The 21,395-nt window shown below is 40.3% G+C and overlaps 1 protein-coding gene across 4 annotated transcripts in view; it reads left to right on the top strand.

The window, feature by feature from the left end:
- Positions 1 to 18,657: 18,657 nt before the first annotated feature.
- Positions 18,658 to 21,395, top strand: part of OS9 (OS9 endoplasmic reticulum lectin) — a 31,757-nt gene continuing 29,019 nt past the window's right edge. For 2 of the 4 annotated variants that reach the window (XM_058742222.1, XM_058742221.1), the window contains exons 1-5: positions 18,658 to 18,856; positions 19,266 to 19,442; positions 20,543 to 20,606; positions 20,737 to 20,813; positions 21,000 to 21,098. In XM_058742222.1, coding sequence (XP_058598205.1) covers positions 18,695 to 18,856; positions 19,266 to 19,442; positions 20,543 to 20,606; positions 20,737 to 20,813; positions 21,000 to 21,098 — 579 coding nt within the window. In that variant the 5' untranslated portion in view covers positions 18,658 to 18,694. The remainder of the gene's footprint in view (positions 18,857 to 19,265; positions 19,443 to 20,542; positions 20,607 to 20,736; positions 20,814 to 20,999; positions 21,099 to 21,395) is intronic. The other 2 variants (XM_058742220.1, XM_058742219.1) reach the window with 1 other exon arrangement.

The raw sequence follows: 21,395 nt of genomic DNA, 5'->3' as shown, positions 1-21,395 counted from the left end.
CTGATTGCATCCTCACGGTGTTTTTTTTTTTTTTTTTTTAAGACCTCGAGTTTCCAATGTTTATTTGTTTTTGAGGGAGAAAGAGTTGGGTAGGGGAAGAGAGAGATGGAGACACAGAATCTGAAGCAGGTTCCAGGCTCTGAGCTGTCAGCACAGAGCCTGACAGGGGCTCAATCTCATTAACCCCAAGATCATGACCTGAGCCGAATTTGGGTGCTTAACCGACTGAGCCATCCAGGTGCATGCTCTGGTATCTTTTAATGTGTTCCTCAATCCCTCTGTGTTTCCTATAAATTAGATCTTGATCAGATTTGGATTTTTTTCTTTTCTTTTCATTGATCCCACAGATTTTGATATAACAATACTTTCATTATTGTTCATTTATGTTTTCTGATTACATTATGATTTTTATTTTGAACCATGAAGTTCACAAACAACAAGAGAGAACATTGGAGATTACACAGGATATTTATAGGGCCAGGCCTGAAAGTGGTATACATCACTTCACTCATGGTTGGACAAAACCCAGTCATAGATTTGCTGTGCACCTAATCACAGCCAAGACTAGGAAGTGTAGTTCAGCTGTATGTTCAGAACGAAAATGAAATGAGTTTGTTGAACACATGATATGGCCTCTACTGGAGTCTACCTTTTTAGTCACCAGATATTCATTCTATTTTTACTCACACAGGTGTAACACACTCACTGCTAAGTGAGAAAACTCAGATTCTCATCTAGTCCTTGCATCAAGTTCAAACCAAAATCTCAGAGTTATTTGATGTCTTCTCCCTTGGTTGCAGATGTGGCTCCTCTCTGCCTCCCCCCGCCCCACGCCATAAGTCATGGTAGAGCAGGTGCAGAATAGCTTCAATAAACACTGGCACTCAGAAAAAGAAAGAATGGAGACCAACTGCAGGCAGTGGCTCTTAGTGATACTGATATCCTGAAGGGCAGACATAGTGAAGTTTCCTTCTCTTCACTGGAGAGTTTTTCTGATTACAGTCTAGTTCTGCTATTTGAATTAACATTGTTGTCTATTTTCTCCAGACCCGTGGATCCACCTTTGGAGTGGGTGGTGGCTGACTTTTCCTTATTTTCCATGATCACAACTCAAGTGGGCTTTGGAAAATCTTCCCTCCTTGATACTGTACAAATTTTATTTTTTATTTTTTAAAATTTTATTTATTTATTTTAATTTTTTAATGTTTATTTATTTTTGAGAGAGAGCGAGCACAACTGGGAGAGGGGCAGAGAAAGAGGGAGACAGCTCCAGGCTCTGAGCTGTCGGCACAGAGCCCAATATGGGGCTTGAACTCATGAAACCATGAGATCATGACCTGAGCTGAAGTCAGATACTTAACCGACTGAGCCACCCAGAGGCCCCTAAATTTTATTTATTTTGAGAGAGAGAGAGAGAGCATGTATGTGTGCACAAGCAGGGGAGGGGCAGAGAGAGAGGGAAAGAGAGAATCCCAAGTAGGCTCTGCACTGTCAGTGCAGAGCCTGACGCAGGGCTTGATCCCATGAACCTTGAGATCATGACCTGAGACAAAACTAAGAGTCAGAAGCTCAATGGACCGAGCCACCCAGTCACCCTAATACTATACAAATTTTAGAGCCCACTTCCTATATGCAGAAATTTGGAAGCCTTATGGTGATTTTGCATTTCATCTGTTAGAGACAGTTTGTGGTTTCTTTGAAATGCGATACTTCAAAAATTTAAAGGAAATTTTTGGGAGTGATGGATCTGTTCATTCCCTTGATTATGGTGATGGCTTTATACATATGCTAAAACTCAAATGGTAAACATTAAATATGTTTAGTCTGTTGTCAGTTAATTATGCCTAAAAAAGATTGTAAAAACACATTCACATGCACACATATGCACTCATACAAAACAAAACAAACAAACAAAGCCTAGCTTCTGGCCTATATACTTTGAGTCAGTTCCATTTTACTTCTAGGAACCATATTCAGAGTTCTTTCTTAGGAATAGTTCTTAAGGATGCTTTATTTATTTATTTATTTATTTATTTTGCTTTCCCATTGCTACGCTGCTTTTTCTTAATTTAAGAGAAGACACATTCTTTTTTTATTTTATTATTTTATTTTTTTAAAGTTTATTTCATTTTTGAGACAGAGACAGAGCATGAACGGGGGAGGGTCAAAGAGAGGGAGACACAGAATCTGAAACAGGCTCCAGGCGCTGAGCTGTCAGCACAGAGCCCCATGCGGGGCTCGAACTCATGGACCGCGAGATCATGACCTGAGCCGAAGTCGGCCGCTTAACCGACTGAGCCACCCAGGCGCCCCGAGAGGACACAATCTTAATCTGTTATATGCCACAAGACTAGATATTAGTGAGGTTTTTTGGTCAGGGCCTTCTCAATTCTATTTCTCACTATTTTGAGTCATGAGGCAATAGAGTCTTCCAGTACTTCAAGACCTGATGTTTCTGGACATAGGATTACCTTTTACATTTGCTTGCACAAATACAAGGCCAATTCCCTCCTGAGCTCTTCTCTTTCTTGTAATATAGCCAAAATTTCCAGGGCATGCTGGCCATTTGATTCTTTCCAACCCCTTCCCTTAGAGCTTAATAACATTTAGTGTGCTCTCCAAATTATTACAGGTACATTTTACCAAGTATTTTGCCACTGTATAACATGATATTCTGGATAGTTTTGGCCTCTGAGCTCCCCTTTAGCCTTTTAGAACATCTTCTTTAATGTCAAGTAGGAATGCTTTAACTAAGTTTCTCAAACTTCCTGACCATCTAGTTTCTTGTTAGGTTCTGACAGTGGTAGAGGAGGATACACTGGTGACAGAGGGTAGCAATGGGATCCTGGGTCCTGTTCAGGCAGCGCAATTTCAACAGAAGCAGCCACAGCAGCAAAGCAATGATGGACTCTGAGTGATACCATTTCCTCTTGTGCTCCGCTGGCCTAGTGTTAGTGACTTCCTGCATTTGTTAATAATCATTGAGTAATCTTATCTTCCTCTTTTTGCTACTCTGCTCTTTGTGACGCTTTTAAAAATGATTATCTGTATTAAATTCTTTCTATTTGAAATTCCCAGAATTGTTGCTGCTTTCTTAACAGAACAACGTGTAATGTCTTGTTTACTAACACCAATAGATTGCCATCCTTTGAATCTCTGGTATAATTTTCTCCTTGCCTGCCATTAGATTGCTATGTCAGTGCCATATATCTTGGTTTTTGTTTCAGCAACACTCCACTTCAACTATCATACTCCTGATATAAAAGTCAGACAAAGACACTATAAGAAAAGGAAATTATTCCTTATAAACTTGAAACAAAAATCCTCAACAACACATTAGCAAGCAGCATTCAGCAGCATATTATAAACCATGGCCAAGTACGATTTATTCCAGGAATGTAAGGATGATTCAACATATGAAAATTGATTAATATACCACATCAACAAAGGAAAGAGAAAAACACATGATCATCTCAATTGATATAGAAAAAAGAGTTTGACAAAATTCAACACCCTTTCATGATAAAAACACTCAATAAAATAGGAATAGAAGGGCAACTACCTCCATATAATATAAGTCATATATGGAAAACCACACCATACCTAATGGTGAAAGACTGAAAACTTTTCCTTTAAGATCAGGAAGAAGACAAAGATGCCTGCTTTCATCACTTCTATTTGACACAATGCTGGAAGTATTAGCCAGAGCAATTAGGTAAGAAAAAGAAGTAAGAGGCATAAAGATTGGAAAGGAAAATATAAAAAGATCTCTGTTTGCAGATGATATGATCTTATATGTAGAAAATCCTAAAGACTAAAAAAACAAAAACAAAAACAAAAACAAAAAACCCAACAACAACAACAAAAGAAAATCCTAAAGACTCTACAAAAAAAAGCTGTTAGATCTAATAAATGAATTCATCTTAGTAGGATACAAGGTCAACACACAAAAATCAGTTGCATTTCTATACATGAACAATGAACAATCTGAAAGGGAAATTGCAAAAACAATTTCATTTATAGTATCATCAAAATGAATAAAAGATAAAATACTTGGCAATTAACTTAACCAAGGAAGTGAAAGACTTGTACAATGAAATGTACAGAACATTGCTAAAATAAACTAAAGGAGACATAAATAGATGAAAACACATCCCATGTTCATGGATTTGAAAACTTAATATTGTCCAAATGTCAATATTACCCAAAGTGATCTACAGAGTCAATAGAATCCCTATCAAAATCCCAATGACATTTTTTTGCAGAAATAGAAAAACTCATCCTAAAAGTCATGTGGAATCTCAAGGAACACCTTTCTCTGCAACAGCCAAAAAAATCTTGAAAATGAAGTTCAAAACTGGAGGTCTGACTTGAAGACTTACTATGAAGTAACAGTAATCAAAATAGTGTGATATTAGCATTAAGACCAGCATATAGACCAATTCAATAGAATAGAAAGCCCAAAAATAAACCCTTGCATATATGGTCATATATGATTTTTGACAAGAATGTCAAGACTATTCAATAAGGAATTGTTGTCTTTTCAACAAATGGTGCTGGGAAAACTGGATATCCACATACAAAGGGATGAAGCTAGACTCTTATCTAACACCATATACAAAAATTAACTGAAAATGAATCAAGGATCTAAATTTAAGTCCTAAAACAATAAAACTTTTAGAAGGAAACATAGGATGAAATCTTCATAACATTGGATTTTGCAATTATTTCTTGGATATGACACTAAAGTCACAGTAACAAAGAAAAGAAGACAAATTGAACTTCATGAAAAATTTTTAAAAATTATACATCAAAAGACACTATTCACAGAGTAAAAAGACAGACAACCCACAGAATGGGAAAAAATATTTGCAAATCATATATCTGATAGGGGTTAATACCCAGAATATATAGAGAACTCCTAAAACCTGACAACAAAAAATTAAACAACCCAATCCAAAAATGGGCAAATGACTGGAACAGACATCTCTCCAAAGAAGATACACAAATGACAATAAGCACATGAAGAGGTGCTCAACATTACTGATCATTAGGGAAATGCAAATCCAAACTAAACTGAAATGCCATTGTATACCCATTAGGTTGGTTACTATTAAAAAAAGGGGTAGGGGGGCGGCTGGCTGGCGCGGTTAGTAGAGCATGTGACCCTTGATCTCAGGATTGTAAATTCAAGCCCCACATTAGGCCTGGATCCTACTTAAAAAAAAAAAAAGCCCTTAAAAAAAACCCAGAAAGCACTAAGTGTTGGTGAGAAATTGGAACCCTTGTGCACTATTTGTGGGAATGTAAAATGCTACAGCTGCTGTGGAAAACAGTTCCAGAAAAAAATAAAAATAGAATCACCATAAGACCCATCAATTCCAATTCTGGGTTTATACCCCATAGAATTGAAAACAGGGTCTCAAAGAGATATTTGTACACTCATGTTTATGGCAGCATTATTCACAATAGTTGAAATGTGGAAGCAATCCAAGTATCCATGGGTGGATAAATGGATAAGCAAAGTGTGGCATATACATATAATAGAATATTATTTAGCCTTATAAAGGAAGGAAATTCTGCAATATACTATAACATGGATGAGACTTGAGGACATAATGATAATGAAATAAGCCAGTCACAAAAAGATAAATACTATATGAGTCCACTTATATGAGGTACTAAGAATAATCAAATCATAAAGACAGAAAGTTTAATAGTGGTTGCCAGGGGCTGGGGGAGGGGGCAATAGGGAATTATTGCTTAAAGGTACAGGTATCCCCCACTTATTGAAAGTTAAATGACAAAAAGCAAAAACAGTGTTCAGTGTTCATTTTGCAGCAAAGAGTTATAGAGGCAGCACACAAACCAGCAGCAAGAGTGGCCCCACCAAGCTCCTTCCCCGGAAACTACACTCGGCATCTCAGCATCAAGCCATCATAGCTTTGAACTGTGTCTGTGAGCATCTGTGCTTCATCTCAATTTATTTTGTGCATCTGTTAGCAAAATGTGTCCTAAGGTATCAGAAAAGCCCAAGAGAGTTCATCAGAGTGTTACATTTAGCATAGAACTGGATGTAATTAAGAGTTTTGAGGGGTGGATGCCTGGCTGACTCAGGCAATAAAGCATGCAGCTCTTGATCTCAAGATGGTGAGTTCAAGCCCCATGTTGGGCATGGAGTCTACCTAAAATACATACATACATACATAAATACATAAATAAATAAAATAAAGATCGCTTTTTTAAAAAAAAGTGGGGAGGTGCCTGACTGGCTCAGTTAGTATAATGTACAACTCTTGATCTTGGGGTTGTGAGTCTGAGCCCCATATTGGACGTAGAGATTACTTAAAAATAAAATCTTTTTTTTTTAAACGTTTTATTTATTTTTGAGACACGGAGAGACAGAGCATGAACAGGGAAGGGTCAGAGAGAGGGAGACACAGAACCTGAAACAGGCTCCAGGCTCTGAGCTGTCAGCACAGAGCCCGACGCGGGGCTCGAACTCACGGACCGAGAGATCATGACCTGAGCCGAAGTCAGCCGCTTAACCAACTGAGCCACCCAGGCGCCCCTTAAAAATAAAATCTTAAGGGGCACCTGGGTGGCTCAACTGATTTGATTTCAGCTCAGGTCATGATCTCATGGCTTGTGGGTTCAAGCCCTGAGTCCCTGCTTGGGACAAGCCCCAGAGCCTGCTTGGGATTCTCTCTCTCTCTTCCTCTCTCTCTGCCCCTCCCTTGCTTGTGTGCTCTCTCTCCCTTTCTCAAAATAAATCGATAAACTTCAAAAATATTAAATTTTTTTAATGCTTATTTATTGTTGAGAGAGACAGAGCGTGGGTGCGGGAGAGTCAGAGAGAGGGAGACACAGAATCCAAAGCAGGCTCCAGGCTCTGAGCTGTCAGCACAGAGCCTGACTCGGCACTCGAACTCATGAATCACGAGATCATGACCTGAGCTGAAGTCGGAGGTTTAACTGACTGAGTCACCCAGGTGCCCCTAAAAATATTTTAAAGAAGAGTTCTGAGGGGCACGTGGGTGGCTCAGTTGGTTAAGCATTCGACTCTTGATTTCAGCTCAGGTCATGATCTCAGTTTGTGGGAATGAGCACCATGTCGGGCCTCTGCACTGACAGCACAGAGCCTACTTGGGATTCTGTCTCTCCCTCTCTCTGCCCCTCCCCTGCTTGTGCTCTCTCTTTCTCTCAAAATAAATAAACTTAAAAAAAAAGAGTTTTTATTGTGTTAACAATGTATTGTGCATGTATTGAACTCGTTTGTTTCCACCATTCATACTACGCACACACAGAGAGAAAGAATCTTGAAAGGTGCCAAAGTTACTATTGATTTTGTTAGTAGCAAAGTCTCTTTTAGTTGGCATCCAGTAATGGATAAAATGAAATCTATTGCTTAAGTGGATGGATGAGTGTACAAAGTGTGGTGTTCGGTTATCTTGTACTTAAGGGGAAATAAGTCAGTCTTTTTAATAAGCTGAAACAGAAAGCACTGATGATGGTGATGAAAGTGCTCTGAAAGTGGAATTTAAAGGTCATGATAGTTGATTTGATTGGTTTTTGAGGCAAGGGCAACTTCGTAGCTTAAAGGTTACTGAAGAGGGTGCTTTAGCTGATACTGAAGCCACTGAAAAGTTCCCAGAAGAACTGAAGAAAATAATTACAGAAGGCGGTTATTTGTATAAGCAAGTGTTTAACTGAGACAAATGCAATGTATAGGAAAAATTTGCTGAGTAAGACTTTTTTTTAATATTTATTTTGGGGAGGGGGGAGTGGGGGAGGGGCAGAGAGAGAGAGGGAGACAGAATCTGAAGCAGACTCCAGACTCCGAGCTGTCAGCACAGAACCCGACTCAGGATTTTAACTCACGAAATGCGAGATCATGGCCCGAGCTGAGGTCGGGTGCCCAACCGACTGAGCCACCCAGGCACCCCAAGACATTTACTTCAATAGAAGAAAAGCAGGCTAAGGGACACAGACATCAAAGAACAGGTTTGTCCTAAATGCTTATAATTAATAACACTTATGATGCTGTCCTTAGGCTTCTACTAGTGTACGGTTCAGAAAATCCTAGGGCACTAAAAGTCACTGACACTTTCTGTTGTGTTTCCTTCACATCGAAACAGTTGTAAAAAACAAGTGATGTTTTTTCTGAGTATATGAGTGGATACATTAGTCCTTTTGTTGAAATATACTGTAGAAAAAACAGCCTTGATAACTGGTGTCTTCTGATTGTTGGTAGTTGTGCTGCTCATCCACCTGGCATTCCTGAGTATGGTGGTAGCATTTGTGTTCTTATCACTGAATATGACATCACTGCTGCAACTGTGTGACCAAGCCCTGACACCACAATTAAGACTTACTATAATATAATGCAAAGGGTGATGCATTTTACTGTAAATGCCATTGACAGAGAAGGCAACTCCGAAGCATCTTTATGAGAGATCTGGAGACTACAGTGTAAAGTTGGCAATTGCCAACCTCGGAGATGCTCTGGATAGGCCAATAGTCTCAATGAGAAATGGCATTTGGAGGAAACTGTGCACCAAAGCAGTAAATGATTTCAAAGGCTTCAACCCAACAATAAATATGGCAAGAGTGACTTTGGCTAAGGAGGCGGAGTTTGTGAAAGAAAGTTAATGAAGGTGATGTTGAAGAGTTTTTGGCATCCCATGACCAAGAGCTGACAGGTGAAAAGCTGATGCAATTGCAAGAGGAAAGGATATCAATCCAAACTGAATACAATAGCAAATGGCCTGGAAATGAAGTCATCCAGGAACAGGAAGTGAAGTCATCCAGGAACAGAAAGTGAAGTGCTTCCGTGAGATTTGCACTATGATTGACAGCGCTGCAATAATTGCAGCAAAATATGTCTTTAATTTTGAAAGGACATGTAGGTTTACGGCGGGTTTGTAGGTTTATGGCAGGTTGAGTGCCTACAAATAAATATATGATACAAAAATGTGTGAGGCTAAGTGGTTAAGCATACAGTCATATTTCAAACCTTCCATTATCAGCCACATCTATCACAGCAGGTGACAAACCTTGACCTTTGACATTGAGGCAGATAGACATAGAAGGTGTAGACGTTAATAACGTGCCTGCCCCGATGGATTCAGACAATGATGAGATATTCATAGATGAATCTCTTTCTCTCTCTCCTACACCCTAGGCTCCTGTACCTTCTGCCACCCTAACCTCCAATGAATGACTTAGCCATGATCACCCCTTCTCAGTTTCCATTGTGCTTGCCATCTTCCTAATTCTCACAAGTGAACCTACACTGTACATACATTATTTCTACTTTATACAGGCTGTGTATTTATCATACCATTCGTGCTTTTGCTATATTTTTGTGTTATTTTAGGTTGTATGTGTTATTTGGTATGATTTGGTTGGTCATTTTAGGGGGCTGGGAACATTCAGAAAGTTTTCCATATAAATTAATGGTAATTGCTTCTTCACTTTACACTATTTTGGCTTATGAAAAGTTTATAGGAACACTCTACTTTCAGATAGCAGGGAAACCTGTATAGAGTTTCAGGGTTTTTTTTAATGTTTATTTATTTTTGAGAGAGACAGAGCACAAGCAGGGGAGGAGCAGAGAGGGAGACACAGAATCTGAAGCAGGCTCCAGGCTCTGAGCTGTTAGCACAGAACCCAACGTGGAGCTTGAACTCATGAACTGCAAGATCATGGCTTGAGCCGAAGTCGGATGCTTAACCAACTGAGCCACCCAGGCACCCCTAGAGTTTCAGTTTTATAAGATGAGAAGGGTTTATGCGATGGAAGGTGGGGATGGCTGCACAACAATGTGAATGTATTTAATGCCATCAAATGGTTAAGATGGTAAATTTCGTGTTATGTGTATTTTAACACAATAAAAAAAAGAAGAAAGTCAACTGCTTGCCTTCACACCAGGCAACGAACAAGTGATATTTAAAATTAAAAACACAGTGCCATTATATTACCAGTCCCCAAAGTGAAATGCTTAAGTATAAATGGAACAAAATGTGTATAATATCCTAAAGAGGAAAATTATAAAACTCTGATGAAAGAAATCATTGAAAAGGAGATAAATGAAGAGATAGTCCATGTTCATGGACAAGAAAGCTCGATATTGTCAAGATGTCAGTTCTTCCTAATGTGATCTATAGATTCAATACAATCCCACTCCAAATATGAGCAATTATTATTTTGTGGATATTGACAAACTGATACTAAAATTTACATGGAGAAGCAAAAGACCAGAACAGCTAGCACAATATTGGAGTAGAAGAACATAGAGGACTAACACTACTTGACTTCATGATTTTCTGTAAAATGACAGTAATCAAAACACAGTTATAGGGGTACCTGGGTGGCTCAGTCCATTAAGTGTCCAACTTTGGCTCAGGTCATCATCTCACGGCTCGTGAGTCTGAGCCCCACATTGGGCTCTGCTGACAGCTAGAGCCTGGAGCCTGTTTTGGATTCTGTGTCTCCCTCTTTCTCTGCCCCTCCCCCACTCACACACTCTGTCTCTCTCCAAAATAAACATTAAAAAAAATGGTTGTATTGGAGAAAGAATAAATAAATAGGTCAATGGAACAGAATAGAAAGCCCAGAAATAGACCTAAATAAATATGCTAAACTGATCTTTAACAAGGAGCAAAGGTAATACAATGGAGAAAATGTAGTCTTTTCAACAAATGGTACCGAAACAACTGGACATCCATATGCAAAAAAAAAAAAAAAAGAACCTGGACATAGATCTTCTGTCCTTCATAAATTTTAACTCAAAATGGATCACAAACCTAGATGTAAAGTGTAAAATGATAGACTCCTAAAAAATAACATAGGAGAAAATCCAGGTGACCTTGGGTATAGCAATAACTTTTTAGATACAATACCATCAATGAAAGAAATAATTATAAGCTAGACTTCATTAAAATTACAAACTTATGCTCTTTGGGGTGCCTGGGTGGCCCAGGTCATGATCTCATGGTTCACAAGTTCGAGCCACACATCAGGCTCTCTGCTGTCAGTGAAGAGTCTGCTTCAGATCCTCTGTCTCTCTCTGCCCCTCCCCAGCTTGCACTCTCCCCTCTTTCAAAAATTAATAAACATTAAAAAATTTTTAATAAAAAATTATGCTCTTTGAAAGACAATGTCAGGAGAATAAGAGGTCAGCCATAGACTGGGAGAAAAATTTGCAGAAGCCTATCTGATAAAGGGAGGTTATCCAAAATATACAAAGAACCCTTAAATTCAACCATAAGAAACAAACAACCTGATTAAAAATTGGGAAAAGGACATGATCAGACACTCACCAAAGAAGATACATGGATGGCAAATAAGCATATGAAAAAATACTCCACATCAGAGGTCATTACAGAATTGCAAATTAAAACAGCAGTCAGATATCACTACAAACCTATTACAATAGCCCAAATCCAGAGCACTATCAACTCCATATGCCAGCATGGAGCAACGGGCATTCTCATCCATTGCTGGTTGGGGTGCAAAGTTGTATAGCCACTTTGGAAGACAGTTTGGCGGATCCTTACAAAGTTAAACATCTTCTTACCATTCAATCCAGCATTTGCCCTCCTTGCTATTTACTCAAATTGAAAATCTTTGTGTGCACAAAACCAGCGCACAGATGTTTATAGCAACTTTGTTCATAACTGCCAGAACCTGGAAGTCACCAAGGTGTCCTTCAGTAGGCGAACAGATAAATAAACTGTGGTACATCCAGGCATGGAATATTATTGAGGAGTAAGAAGAAAGTAAGAAGAAACTATCAAGTCATGAGAAGACCTGGAGAAAGCGTAAGTGTATATGACTGATCTGAAAAGGCTACACACTGTATGATTCCAACCATACGACATTGTGGAAAAGGCATACTGTGGAAACAATAAAAAGATCAGTATTTACCAGGAGTTAAGGAAGAAGGGATGAATAAAATGATCACAGAGGATTTTTGTGGCAGTGAATCTATTCTGCGTAAGACTATTAATGGCAAATTTGTGTCATTATACATTTGTCAAAACTCAGAATTCACAACACAAAGAGTGAATACTAATGTAACTTTTTAGATACAACACCACCAATGAAAGAAATAATTATAAGCTAGAATTCATTAAATGAAGTTCTGTGAACTTTGATAACGATGTGTCAGAATACGTTCATTGATTATAACAAGTGTACCAGTCAGTGTGGAATGTTGATAGTAGGAGAGGCTGTTCATGTGTGAGAACAGGTGTTATACGGGAACTCTCTGTACTTCATGCTCAATTTTTTGGTGAACCTAAAACTGCTCTGAAAAATAAAGTCTATTTTAAAAAAATAAAATGTTCTTCAGAATTGCAGCTCCAGTATCACTGTGATATATAGAAGGGTTGGTGTATCGCTTCTCGGCCTTTTGGCTAAGGTCAAGTGTAGAAGGGTTGATGTGAAGCTTGGAAGACATAGTTTGATAATCAGCACATTCTCTTTAAAAGCGTCCAGAGTGTGGGTTACCTGGCGTATGCATTTTCAAAACTCATTGACCTACAACATATAAGGCCTGTGCGTGTAAATTTTACCACAGTAAAAATAAAATTAGATGAAAAGCAGTCAGGGAGACAGATTATCTTCAAAGGAGCAGCAGTTAGACTGAAAACTGACTTCTCAATGGCAATAAAAGCCAGAACACCCTATAGATATTATCTTCAGATGAAAGAAAATAACTTCCACTGGGAATGTTACGGCTAGTGAAAATTTATTTCAATAATAAGGGAAAAATATAAATATTTTCAAAACAAACAAACAAACAAAAACCCAGGAGGTTTGCAATCAGCAGGATGTCATTAAGGAAAATCCTAAAAGATGTACTTCAGGCAAAAGGACAAGAATTCTAGATGGAAGGTCTGAGATGTAAGAAGGAATGAAATGGAGAATAGGTAAAAATCTTGCATGATTGGGTCACCTGGGTGGCTTAGTGGGTTGAGTGTCTGACTTTGGCTCAGGTCATGGTCTCACAGTTCGTGAGTTCAAGCCCCGAGTCGGGCTTTGTGCTGACAGCATCCAGCTCTGTATCTCCCTCTCTCTCTCTGCCCCTCCCCTGTCATGCTCTGTCTCTCTCTTAAAAACCAAATAAACATTGGGGTGCCTGGGTGGCTCAGTCGGTTGAGCGTCTGACTTCGGCTCAGGTCATGATCTCACAGCTCATGAGTTCGTGCCCCGCGTCGGGCTCTGTGCTGACTGCTCGGAGCCTGGAGCCTGTTTTGGATTCTGTGTCTCCCTCTCTCTCTGACCCTCCCCCGTTCATGCTCTGTCTCTCTCTGTCTCAAAAATAAATAAACGTTAAAAAAAAATTAAAAAAAACCCAAATAAACATTAAAATTTAAAAAAAAAAATCTCGCATGATCATTGGCAGTAAAAAACATACTAATGTCTTCTGGGAGTTTAATAACTATTAAGATAGAATGAGGGGCACCTAGGTAGCTCAGTCAGTTAAGCATCTGACTCTTGATTTCGGCTCAGGTCATGAACTCACGGTTGGTGAGTTCGAGTCTTGCATCCGGCTCTGTGCTGACAGCATGGAGCCTGCTTGGGATTATCTCTTCCTCTCTCTCTACCTCTCCCCTGCTCACACATACTCTCTCTCTCTCTCAAAATAAACAAACAAACATTTAAAAAAAAAAGAACAAAAACACACCAAAATAATAACGTACACATTGGGAGGTCAATGATTAAAATTAAATTGTTCTAGATCTGCTGTTTTTCTTTAGTGTTACTCAATTTCACTGTGATATGTCTGTGTGTAGACTGGTTTTCATTTATTCTGCTTGAAATTCATTTGGCATCTTGAATCTGTAGCTTTGTATCTTTCATTAGTTCTTGAAAACACTTGACCTTTATCTTCATTTCATTCTCTTTTACTCCTTTTTAAACTTTTATCTATGTATCTGTCTATGTCTGTCTGTCTGTCTATCTATCTATCTATATCCCACAACCCTGGGGTCATGACCTGAGTCGAAATCAAGAGTGGGATGCTCAACCAACTAAGCCACCCAGGCACCCCTCTTTTACTCCGTCTCCAACTCCGATTCGTTACGTATCTCACTTTACTCTCTGTATGTCTTATTTTCTCTTTCATATTCCTTTCCTTGTTCCTCTGTATTTCATTCTGGATAAATTGTTACAATGTATTTTCTAGTTCATTAATTCTATCTTCAGCCAAATCTAAACTGCTTTTTAAGTGTTCTAAAAGAAAATTTAAATGAAAAATTTTAAATTCAATCAAAAGTAAACTATAATGAATCTCCAGGTATTTATCATCTTGCTTCAACTATTATAAAATATAGGTTCCATGTGTACCCCCACAATTTCTTCCAGACTACCACAATGCTCTCTCACTCAAAAATAAATAAAACACATTAAAAAATAGAAAAAGAAACTCTATTTAAATATGTTATATCATTTTTATAGTTTCCTGTTTTCTGATGTATTTTCAATTTTCTCTTTTATTTCTTTAAGTATAGTAAACGTAATTATTTTATAATCTGTGTCAGATGATTACAATCTCTGAAGTCTTTAGGGCATTTTTTTCATTGTCTTCTACCATACGGTATGGATGAGTTGGTACGCCTAATGCTGTTCTGATTTTTGATCCTTGTATACAACTTGCTCTTTCTCTCTGGAAGCTTTTAGGATTATTTCTCCGTGTCCAATGTTCTGAAATTCTATATTGGTATGTCTTGGTGTGGGCCTGGCTTATCTTGCTGGGCAGTGTGCCCTTACAATTTAGACTCAGTTGTTCATTTCAGGGGAATACTTTTGAATAATTGCTTTAATTGTTTCTTGCTTTCTGATTCTTTGTTCTCTTTCTACAACTGTCATGATTCTTGGGGCGCCTGGGTGCCTCAGTTGGTTAAGCGTCCCACTTTGACTCAGGTCATTATCTCACAGTTTGTGGCTTCGAGCCCCACATCGGGCTCTGTGCTGACAGTACGGAGCGTGGAGCCTGCTGCAGATTCCATGTCTCCCTCTCTCTCTCTGCCCCTCCCCTGCCCTCACTCTGTCTCTCTCTCTCTCTCTCAAAATAAATAAACATTAAAAAATTAAATTAACAGAACTCTCATGATTCAGATATTCAACCTTCTGGACTGGTCTTCTAATTTTTATTAAGGATTATTCTCCTTAAGTAGAGCAAATTTGATGGGAATGCAAGTTGGTGCAGTCACTCTGGAAAACAGCATGGAGGTTCCTCAAAAAACTAAAAATAGAACTACCCTACGACTCAGCAATTGCACTACTAGGCATTTATCCATGGGATATAGGTGTGCTGTTTCGAAGGGACGCATGCACCCCCATGTTTATAGCAGCACTATCAACAATAGCCAAAGTATGGAAAGAGCCCAAATGTCCATCGATGGATGAATGGATAAAGAAAATGTGGTATATATATACAATGGAGTATTACTCGGCAATCAAAAAGAATGAAATCTTGTCATTTGCAACACATGGATGGAACTGGAGGGTATTATGCTAAGTGAAATTAGTCAGTCAGAAAGACAAAAATCATATGACTTCACTCATATGAGGACTTTAAGAGACAAAACAGATGAACATAAGGGAAGGGAAACAAAAATAATATAAAAACAAGGAGGGGGACAAAACAGAAGAGACTCTTAAATATGGAGAACAAACAAAGGGTTACTGGAGGGGTTGTGGGAGGGGGGATGGGCTAAATGGGTAAGAGGCATTAAGGAATCTACTCCTGAAATCATTGTTGCACTATATACTAACTAATTTGGATGCAAATTTTAAAAAATAAAAAAAAAGAAAATTAAAAAAAGTAGAGCAAATTTGATTTTCAATTTTATCCTCCAGTCTTTCTACTGAATTTTTATTTTTGCTATCATGGTTTTGATTTCCAAGAGCTCTTTTTGATTGTCTTATTAGTAGTTACTTTCTAAATAGCTTCCTGTTGTTATTTTATGGATGCAATATAGTATCTCTCTGAGAATATTAAGGATGGAATTTTGATTTAAAAATTTTTTTCTCCCTTGCAATTTGTTTCTTCTAAATTGCTTTCTTTTCTTCTTATTTTGGTTTCTTTCCTGCATGTTACAGGATTTCCTTAAATGTCTAATGGTGTTTGGCTGCCTGCTTATAGTTTACAGTGAAGATATTAAAAAGCTGATTGGAAAGACTGTGGGAAAGTTAGGACGTGTAGGCCAAAGGCTTAACGGTAGAATTCTTTCATCTATTGCGTTAAGAGAATCTTGATGAGAGTATCTTTGGGATTTCTCTTTTGGACTGGTCAGACTCCCCACAGGAGTTTTGTTTAACTTTGTTTAGAAATCAATTTCTCAGGTTGCTAAGCCAGTTACCATTCCTCCACTTATTTTCTACCTTCTGAAATGTTGCTGCCGTTGTCTCCTTTCCCTTTCTCATACCCAAGTCTTTTTTTTTTTAAGCTTATTTATTTATTTTTGAGAAAGAGAGAGAAAGCAGGAGGGAGAGAGAGAAAGAATGAGAGAGGGAATACCAAGCAGGCTCAGCACTGTCAGCACAGAGCCAGATTTGGGGCTGGAACTCACCAACCATGAGATTATGACCTGAGTCGGATGCTTAAGGACTGAGCCCCCCAGGCGCCCCTCAACCCCCATTCTTTAACCAAAGGCCTTCACAATTTTTTAGGCTAATTTTATTGGAGGACAACTGTAGGATCATGTAGAAAGGTTTTGACACAGATTACAAGATTGCCCTGAAGTTTTATGTATACATGAAAAGAGGAATGTTTTTATATAATAATTGTGTTTTTTAAATTTATTTATTGTTTAATTTACATCCAAGTTAGTTAGCATATAGTGCAACAATGATTTCAGGAGTAGATTCCTTAATGCCCCTTGCCCATTTAGCCCATCCCCCCACACACAATCCCTCCAGCAACCTTCTGTTTGTTCTCTATATTTAAGAGTCTCTTATGTTTTGTCCCCCTCCTTGTTTTTATATTCTTTTTGTTTCCCTTCCCTTATGTTCGTCTGTTTTGTACCTTAAATTCCTCACATGAGTGAAGTCATACGGTATTTGTTTTTCTCTGACTGACTAATTTTGCTTAGCATGATATCCTCTAGTTCCATCTCCATAGTTGCAAATGGTAAGATTTCATTCTTTTTGATTGCCAAGTAATACTCCATTATATATATAATATATATAAACATATACGTACCAGATCTTCTTTATCCATTCATCCATTGATGGACATTTGGGCTCTTTCCATACTTTGGCTATTGTCGATAGCGCTGCTATAAATATTGGGGTGCATGTGCCCATTTGAAATAGCACACCTGTATCCCTTGGATAAACACCTAGTAGTGCAATTGCTGGGTCGTAGGGTAGTTCTATTTTTAATTTTTTGAGGAACCTCCATACTGTTTTCCAGAGTGGCTGCATGAGTTGGCATTCCCACCACCAGTGCAAAAGAGATACTCTTTCTCCGCATCCTTGCCAATATCTGTTGTTGCCTGAGTTGTTAACGTTAGCCATTCTGCAGGTGTGAGGTATTATCTCAGTATGGCTTTTCCCTAATGATGAGTGATGTTGAGCATTTTTTCATGTGTCTGTTCACCATCTGGATGTCTTCTTTGGAGAAGTGTCTATTCATGTCTTTTGCCCCTTTCCTCAGTTAGTTTTTGGGGTGTTGCATTTGATAAATTCTTTATAGATTTTGGATAGTAACCCTTTATCTGATATGTCATGTGCAAACATCTTCTCCCATTTCATCGGTTGCTTTTTAGTTTTGCTGATTGTTTCTTTCGCTGTGCAGAAGCTTTTTGTTTTGATGAGGTCCCAATAGTTCATTTTTGCTTTTGTTTCCCTTGCCTCCGGAGACATGTTGAGTAAGAAGTTGCTGTGGCTGAGGCCAAATAGGTTTTTGCCTGCTTTCTCCTCTAAGATTTTGATAGCTTCCTGTCTTACATTTAGGTCTTTCATCCATTTTGAGTTGATTTTTGTGTATGGTGTAAGAAAGTGGTCCAAGTTCATTCTTCTGCACGTCGCTGTCCAGTTTTCCCAGCACCATTTGCTGAAGAGATTGTCTATATTCCATTGGCTACTCTTTCTTGCATTATCAAAGATTAGTTGGTCATACGTTTGTTGGGTCCATTTCTGCGTTCTCTATTATGATCCATTGATCTTAACGTTTGTTTTTGTGCCAAATAATAATTATTTTGCAACAACTATTAAGTAACTTTCAGGCGTATTGCATGCACCACCCACCGGTCTCAATCCTCCACCTGGCGGGAGGAGTCTACAATGCAAGAAACCACTTAAAAAAAAAAAAGAAAAGAAAAAGAGATGCGCATGACACCTGGAAGAAGACAGAAAGATTGCTTCAAAAGGCCCGGGCGTTAGACCTCATCTCTCTGGAACTGGGGGTGAGGTGGAGGGGGTGGGGGTGGGAGGAGGTCTGAGCTCCTCGATGATTGGTTGGCATCTCTGACCAATCAGGAGCAGCGAGTGGTTTTGCTTATCATCGTGATCCACCTCCCGGAGGGTTTTGGAGCCACGTTTACAAATGGGAATTGGGTAGGTAAGAGGGACAGAACATTCAACCAATGAGACCTTTCGGCGTTCGTGGGCGGGGTGAGGCCGCTGCCAGGTTTAGGGCGGAAGGAGCTGCCCTGAGTAAGAAGGTGAACGAAAGATGGCGGCGGAAACGCTGCTGTCCAGCCTGTTGGGGCTGCTACTTCTGGGGCTCCTGTTACCCGCAACTCTGGCCGGCGGTGTCGGAAGCCTGAATCTAGAGGAACTGAGTGAGATGCGTTATGGGATCGAGATCCTGCCGTTGCCTGTCATGGGAGGGCAGGTGTGGAGGCGTGGAAGGGCGAGGATCTGGGGCAAGGGGAAGGGGGGAAAGAGGAAGAAGGGCCGCTGTGGAGTCTGCATAGGGCGCCTAAGAAGAATCGGGAGGAGTAGGTAGGGGTTTTACGATGACTCCTAAGGACCGTAGACGGAGACCCATTCCCCTGGGGCTAGGGACTGGGAGGGGTGGGGCTTCCCGCTGTCAGCTTCGGTTCCAGATAGAAGCACCCAGACTCCTCCCGGTAGAGAAGTGCGAGCGCTCGTTCCCCTCACCCGCCAAACACAGCTGGAAGACTTGTGGCTCATTCTGACTTGACTGGGCTCTTCCCCAGGATCCGAAGAGGGATCTCGTTGTTCTCTCTGATCCCAGCCTCTCTTTGCCTCCCCGCCCCCCGAACCTCCGTCTTTCCCAGAGCCAAGCTTCGGACGTGGTGATTGTCTCCTCTAAGTACAAACAGCGCTATGAATGTCGCCTGCCAGCTGGAGCTATTCACTTCCAGCGTGAAAGGGAGGAGGAGGCACCTGCTTACCGAGGGCCCGGGATCCCTGAGCTGTTGAGCCCAATGAAAGATGCTCCTTGCTTGCTGAAGGTGAAAGGGGCTGGGAAGAATGGAATGAGGGCTTGGGAACTAGCTATCTATCTGGGAACTGGAGTGCCCATGAATGGGGAGGGACGAGAGGACCTATGGGGGTTAAAAAGGCCATTGGACAAGTAGACATATTGTACAGAAGCAAAGAATTCTGCAACCACTGATGACACTTTGCTGAGTGTAGAGGAGGGTTAGGACAGAAGACCTCAGAGTGATGGTTAAGCCAAGATTGAGGTGCCTAAAGAGGGTCACTGTAGGGTAGGAGGGACATTCTCCTAGAGAAGCCTTCCTGGTAAAGTCACCTCCTGCCCCCGTCACTTTCTGCCAGTGTCCTATTTTATTTTCATCATGGCATTTTTCATGATCTGAAATCATCTTATTAACTGAATCATCAGCTTATTTATTTATTTTTTTTAGTCTGAGTCCCAGCACTGGAATATGAGTCCATGAGGTTAGAGAATTTATCTTGTTCACAGTTGTATCCCTGGTGGCTAGAACAGCACAAGGAATGTTGTAGAAGTTCAATTAATATTTGAATATTCAAATTTTCCTAGTCCGAGTGCTTCAAGGATACCATGATTCCTTATCTTTATAAAAGGCAAAGAAGGATTTTTTAAAAAATCTTTAAAAAGGGAGGCGTGGAGGGGCGCCTGGGTGGCGCAGTCGGTTAAGCGTCCGACTTCAGCCAGGTCACGATCTCACGGCCCGTGAGTTCGAGCCCCGCGTCAGGCCCTGGGCTGATGGCTCGGAGCCTGGAGCCTGTTTCCGATTCTGTGTCTCCCTCTCTCTCTGCCCCTCCCCCGTTCATGCTCTGTCTCTCTCTGTCCCAAAAATAAATAAAAAGCGTTGAAAAAAAAAAAAAAAAGGGAGGCGTGGAAAGAGCACAGGTGAAAAACATACTTCAGAGGCATTTCTCCCAGGCACAGAAGGAAAGCAGCCCTTCCTCGTCACTGAGAATCTGGAGAATTGAGTATGGAAGCAGAGGGGATGAGAAGTAGATGAGAGGTTATGTGTCTTGGAGCTAGGAGAGATTCAGGTTCCAAGCAGAGACATCTGCACGCTATCCCCTTGATTGTTCTTTTTTTTTTTTTAATTGTCAGACCAAGGACTGGTGGACATATGAATTCTGTTACGGACGCCACATCCAGCAGTACCACATGGAAGGTGACTCATGCCTGCATTTTCCCTAAGCCCTCAGCAACACTTCATGGAAGGTGACCTGCCTCCCCAGTCCCCTTCCCTCTTAGTCCTCTTAGAAGGGAGTAACGGTGCTTCACTGTGGTTTCTCTTGTAGATTCAGAGATCAAAGGTGAAGTCCTCTATCTCGGCTACTACCAATCGGCCTTCGACTGGGATGATGAGACAGCCAAGGTGGCAGGAGTTTGGGGTTGGGAGAGAAAGGGGTCCTGGCTGTAGACTCGGAGCCCTAACGAGAAGGGGAGGGTCAGGATTAGCTGACATGTTGCTTGGGGCTCGGTGGCCATTAGGACAAAGTGCCATTTTTTCTCTTTGCTGTCTTTCTTCTGCCCCCGCCCTCCCTCTTGATGTCCTCCCCAGGCCTCCAAGCAGCATCGTCTGAAACGCTACCACAGCCAGACCTATGGCAACGGGTCCAAGTGCGACCTTAATGGGAGGCCACGGGAGGCCGAGGTTCGGGTGAGTCTTAAGAGAGGGAAGTTGACACTCCTTCAGTGACAATCCAGACTCTAAGGGAAGAGGGAAGGGTTGCATGTTATACTCAGGAAGTTCTCTTTCAGACCCAAGACTCTTAAGTTTAAGACTCTATTTCCAGCTGGTAGCTGGATGCCACTGCCTGGATAGTCCCGGGCACTTGAAGTCAACATTTCCCAAACCCTTTCCTCTGAACCACTAGCCACACTTATTCTTTTTCCCATGTTTCTTCTTCTGAGCGTTATTACTGACTCTTCCTTCTCCTTTACTTTGTCTTCCGTT

This window comes from Neofelis nebulosa, chromosome 8, assembly GCF_028018385.1.
Source record: "Neofelis nebulosa isolate mNeoNeb1 chromosome 8, mNeoNeb1.pri, whole genome shotgun sequence".
Classification (NCBI taxonomy): Eukaryota; Metazoa; Chordata; class Mammalia; order Carnivora; family Felidae; genus Neofelis; species Neofelis nebulosa.
This window is presented reverse-complemented; position numbering and strand designations above follow the sequence as displayed.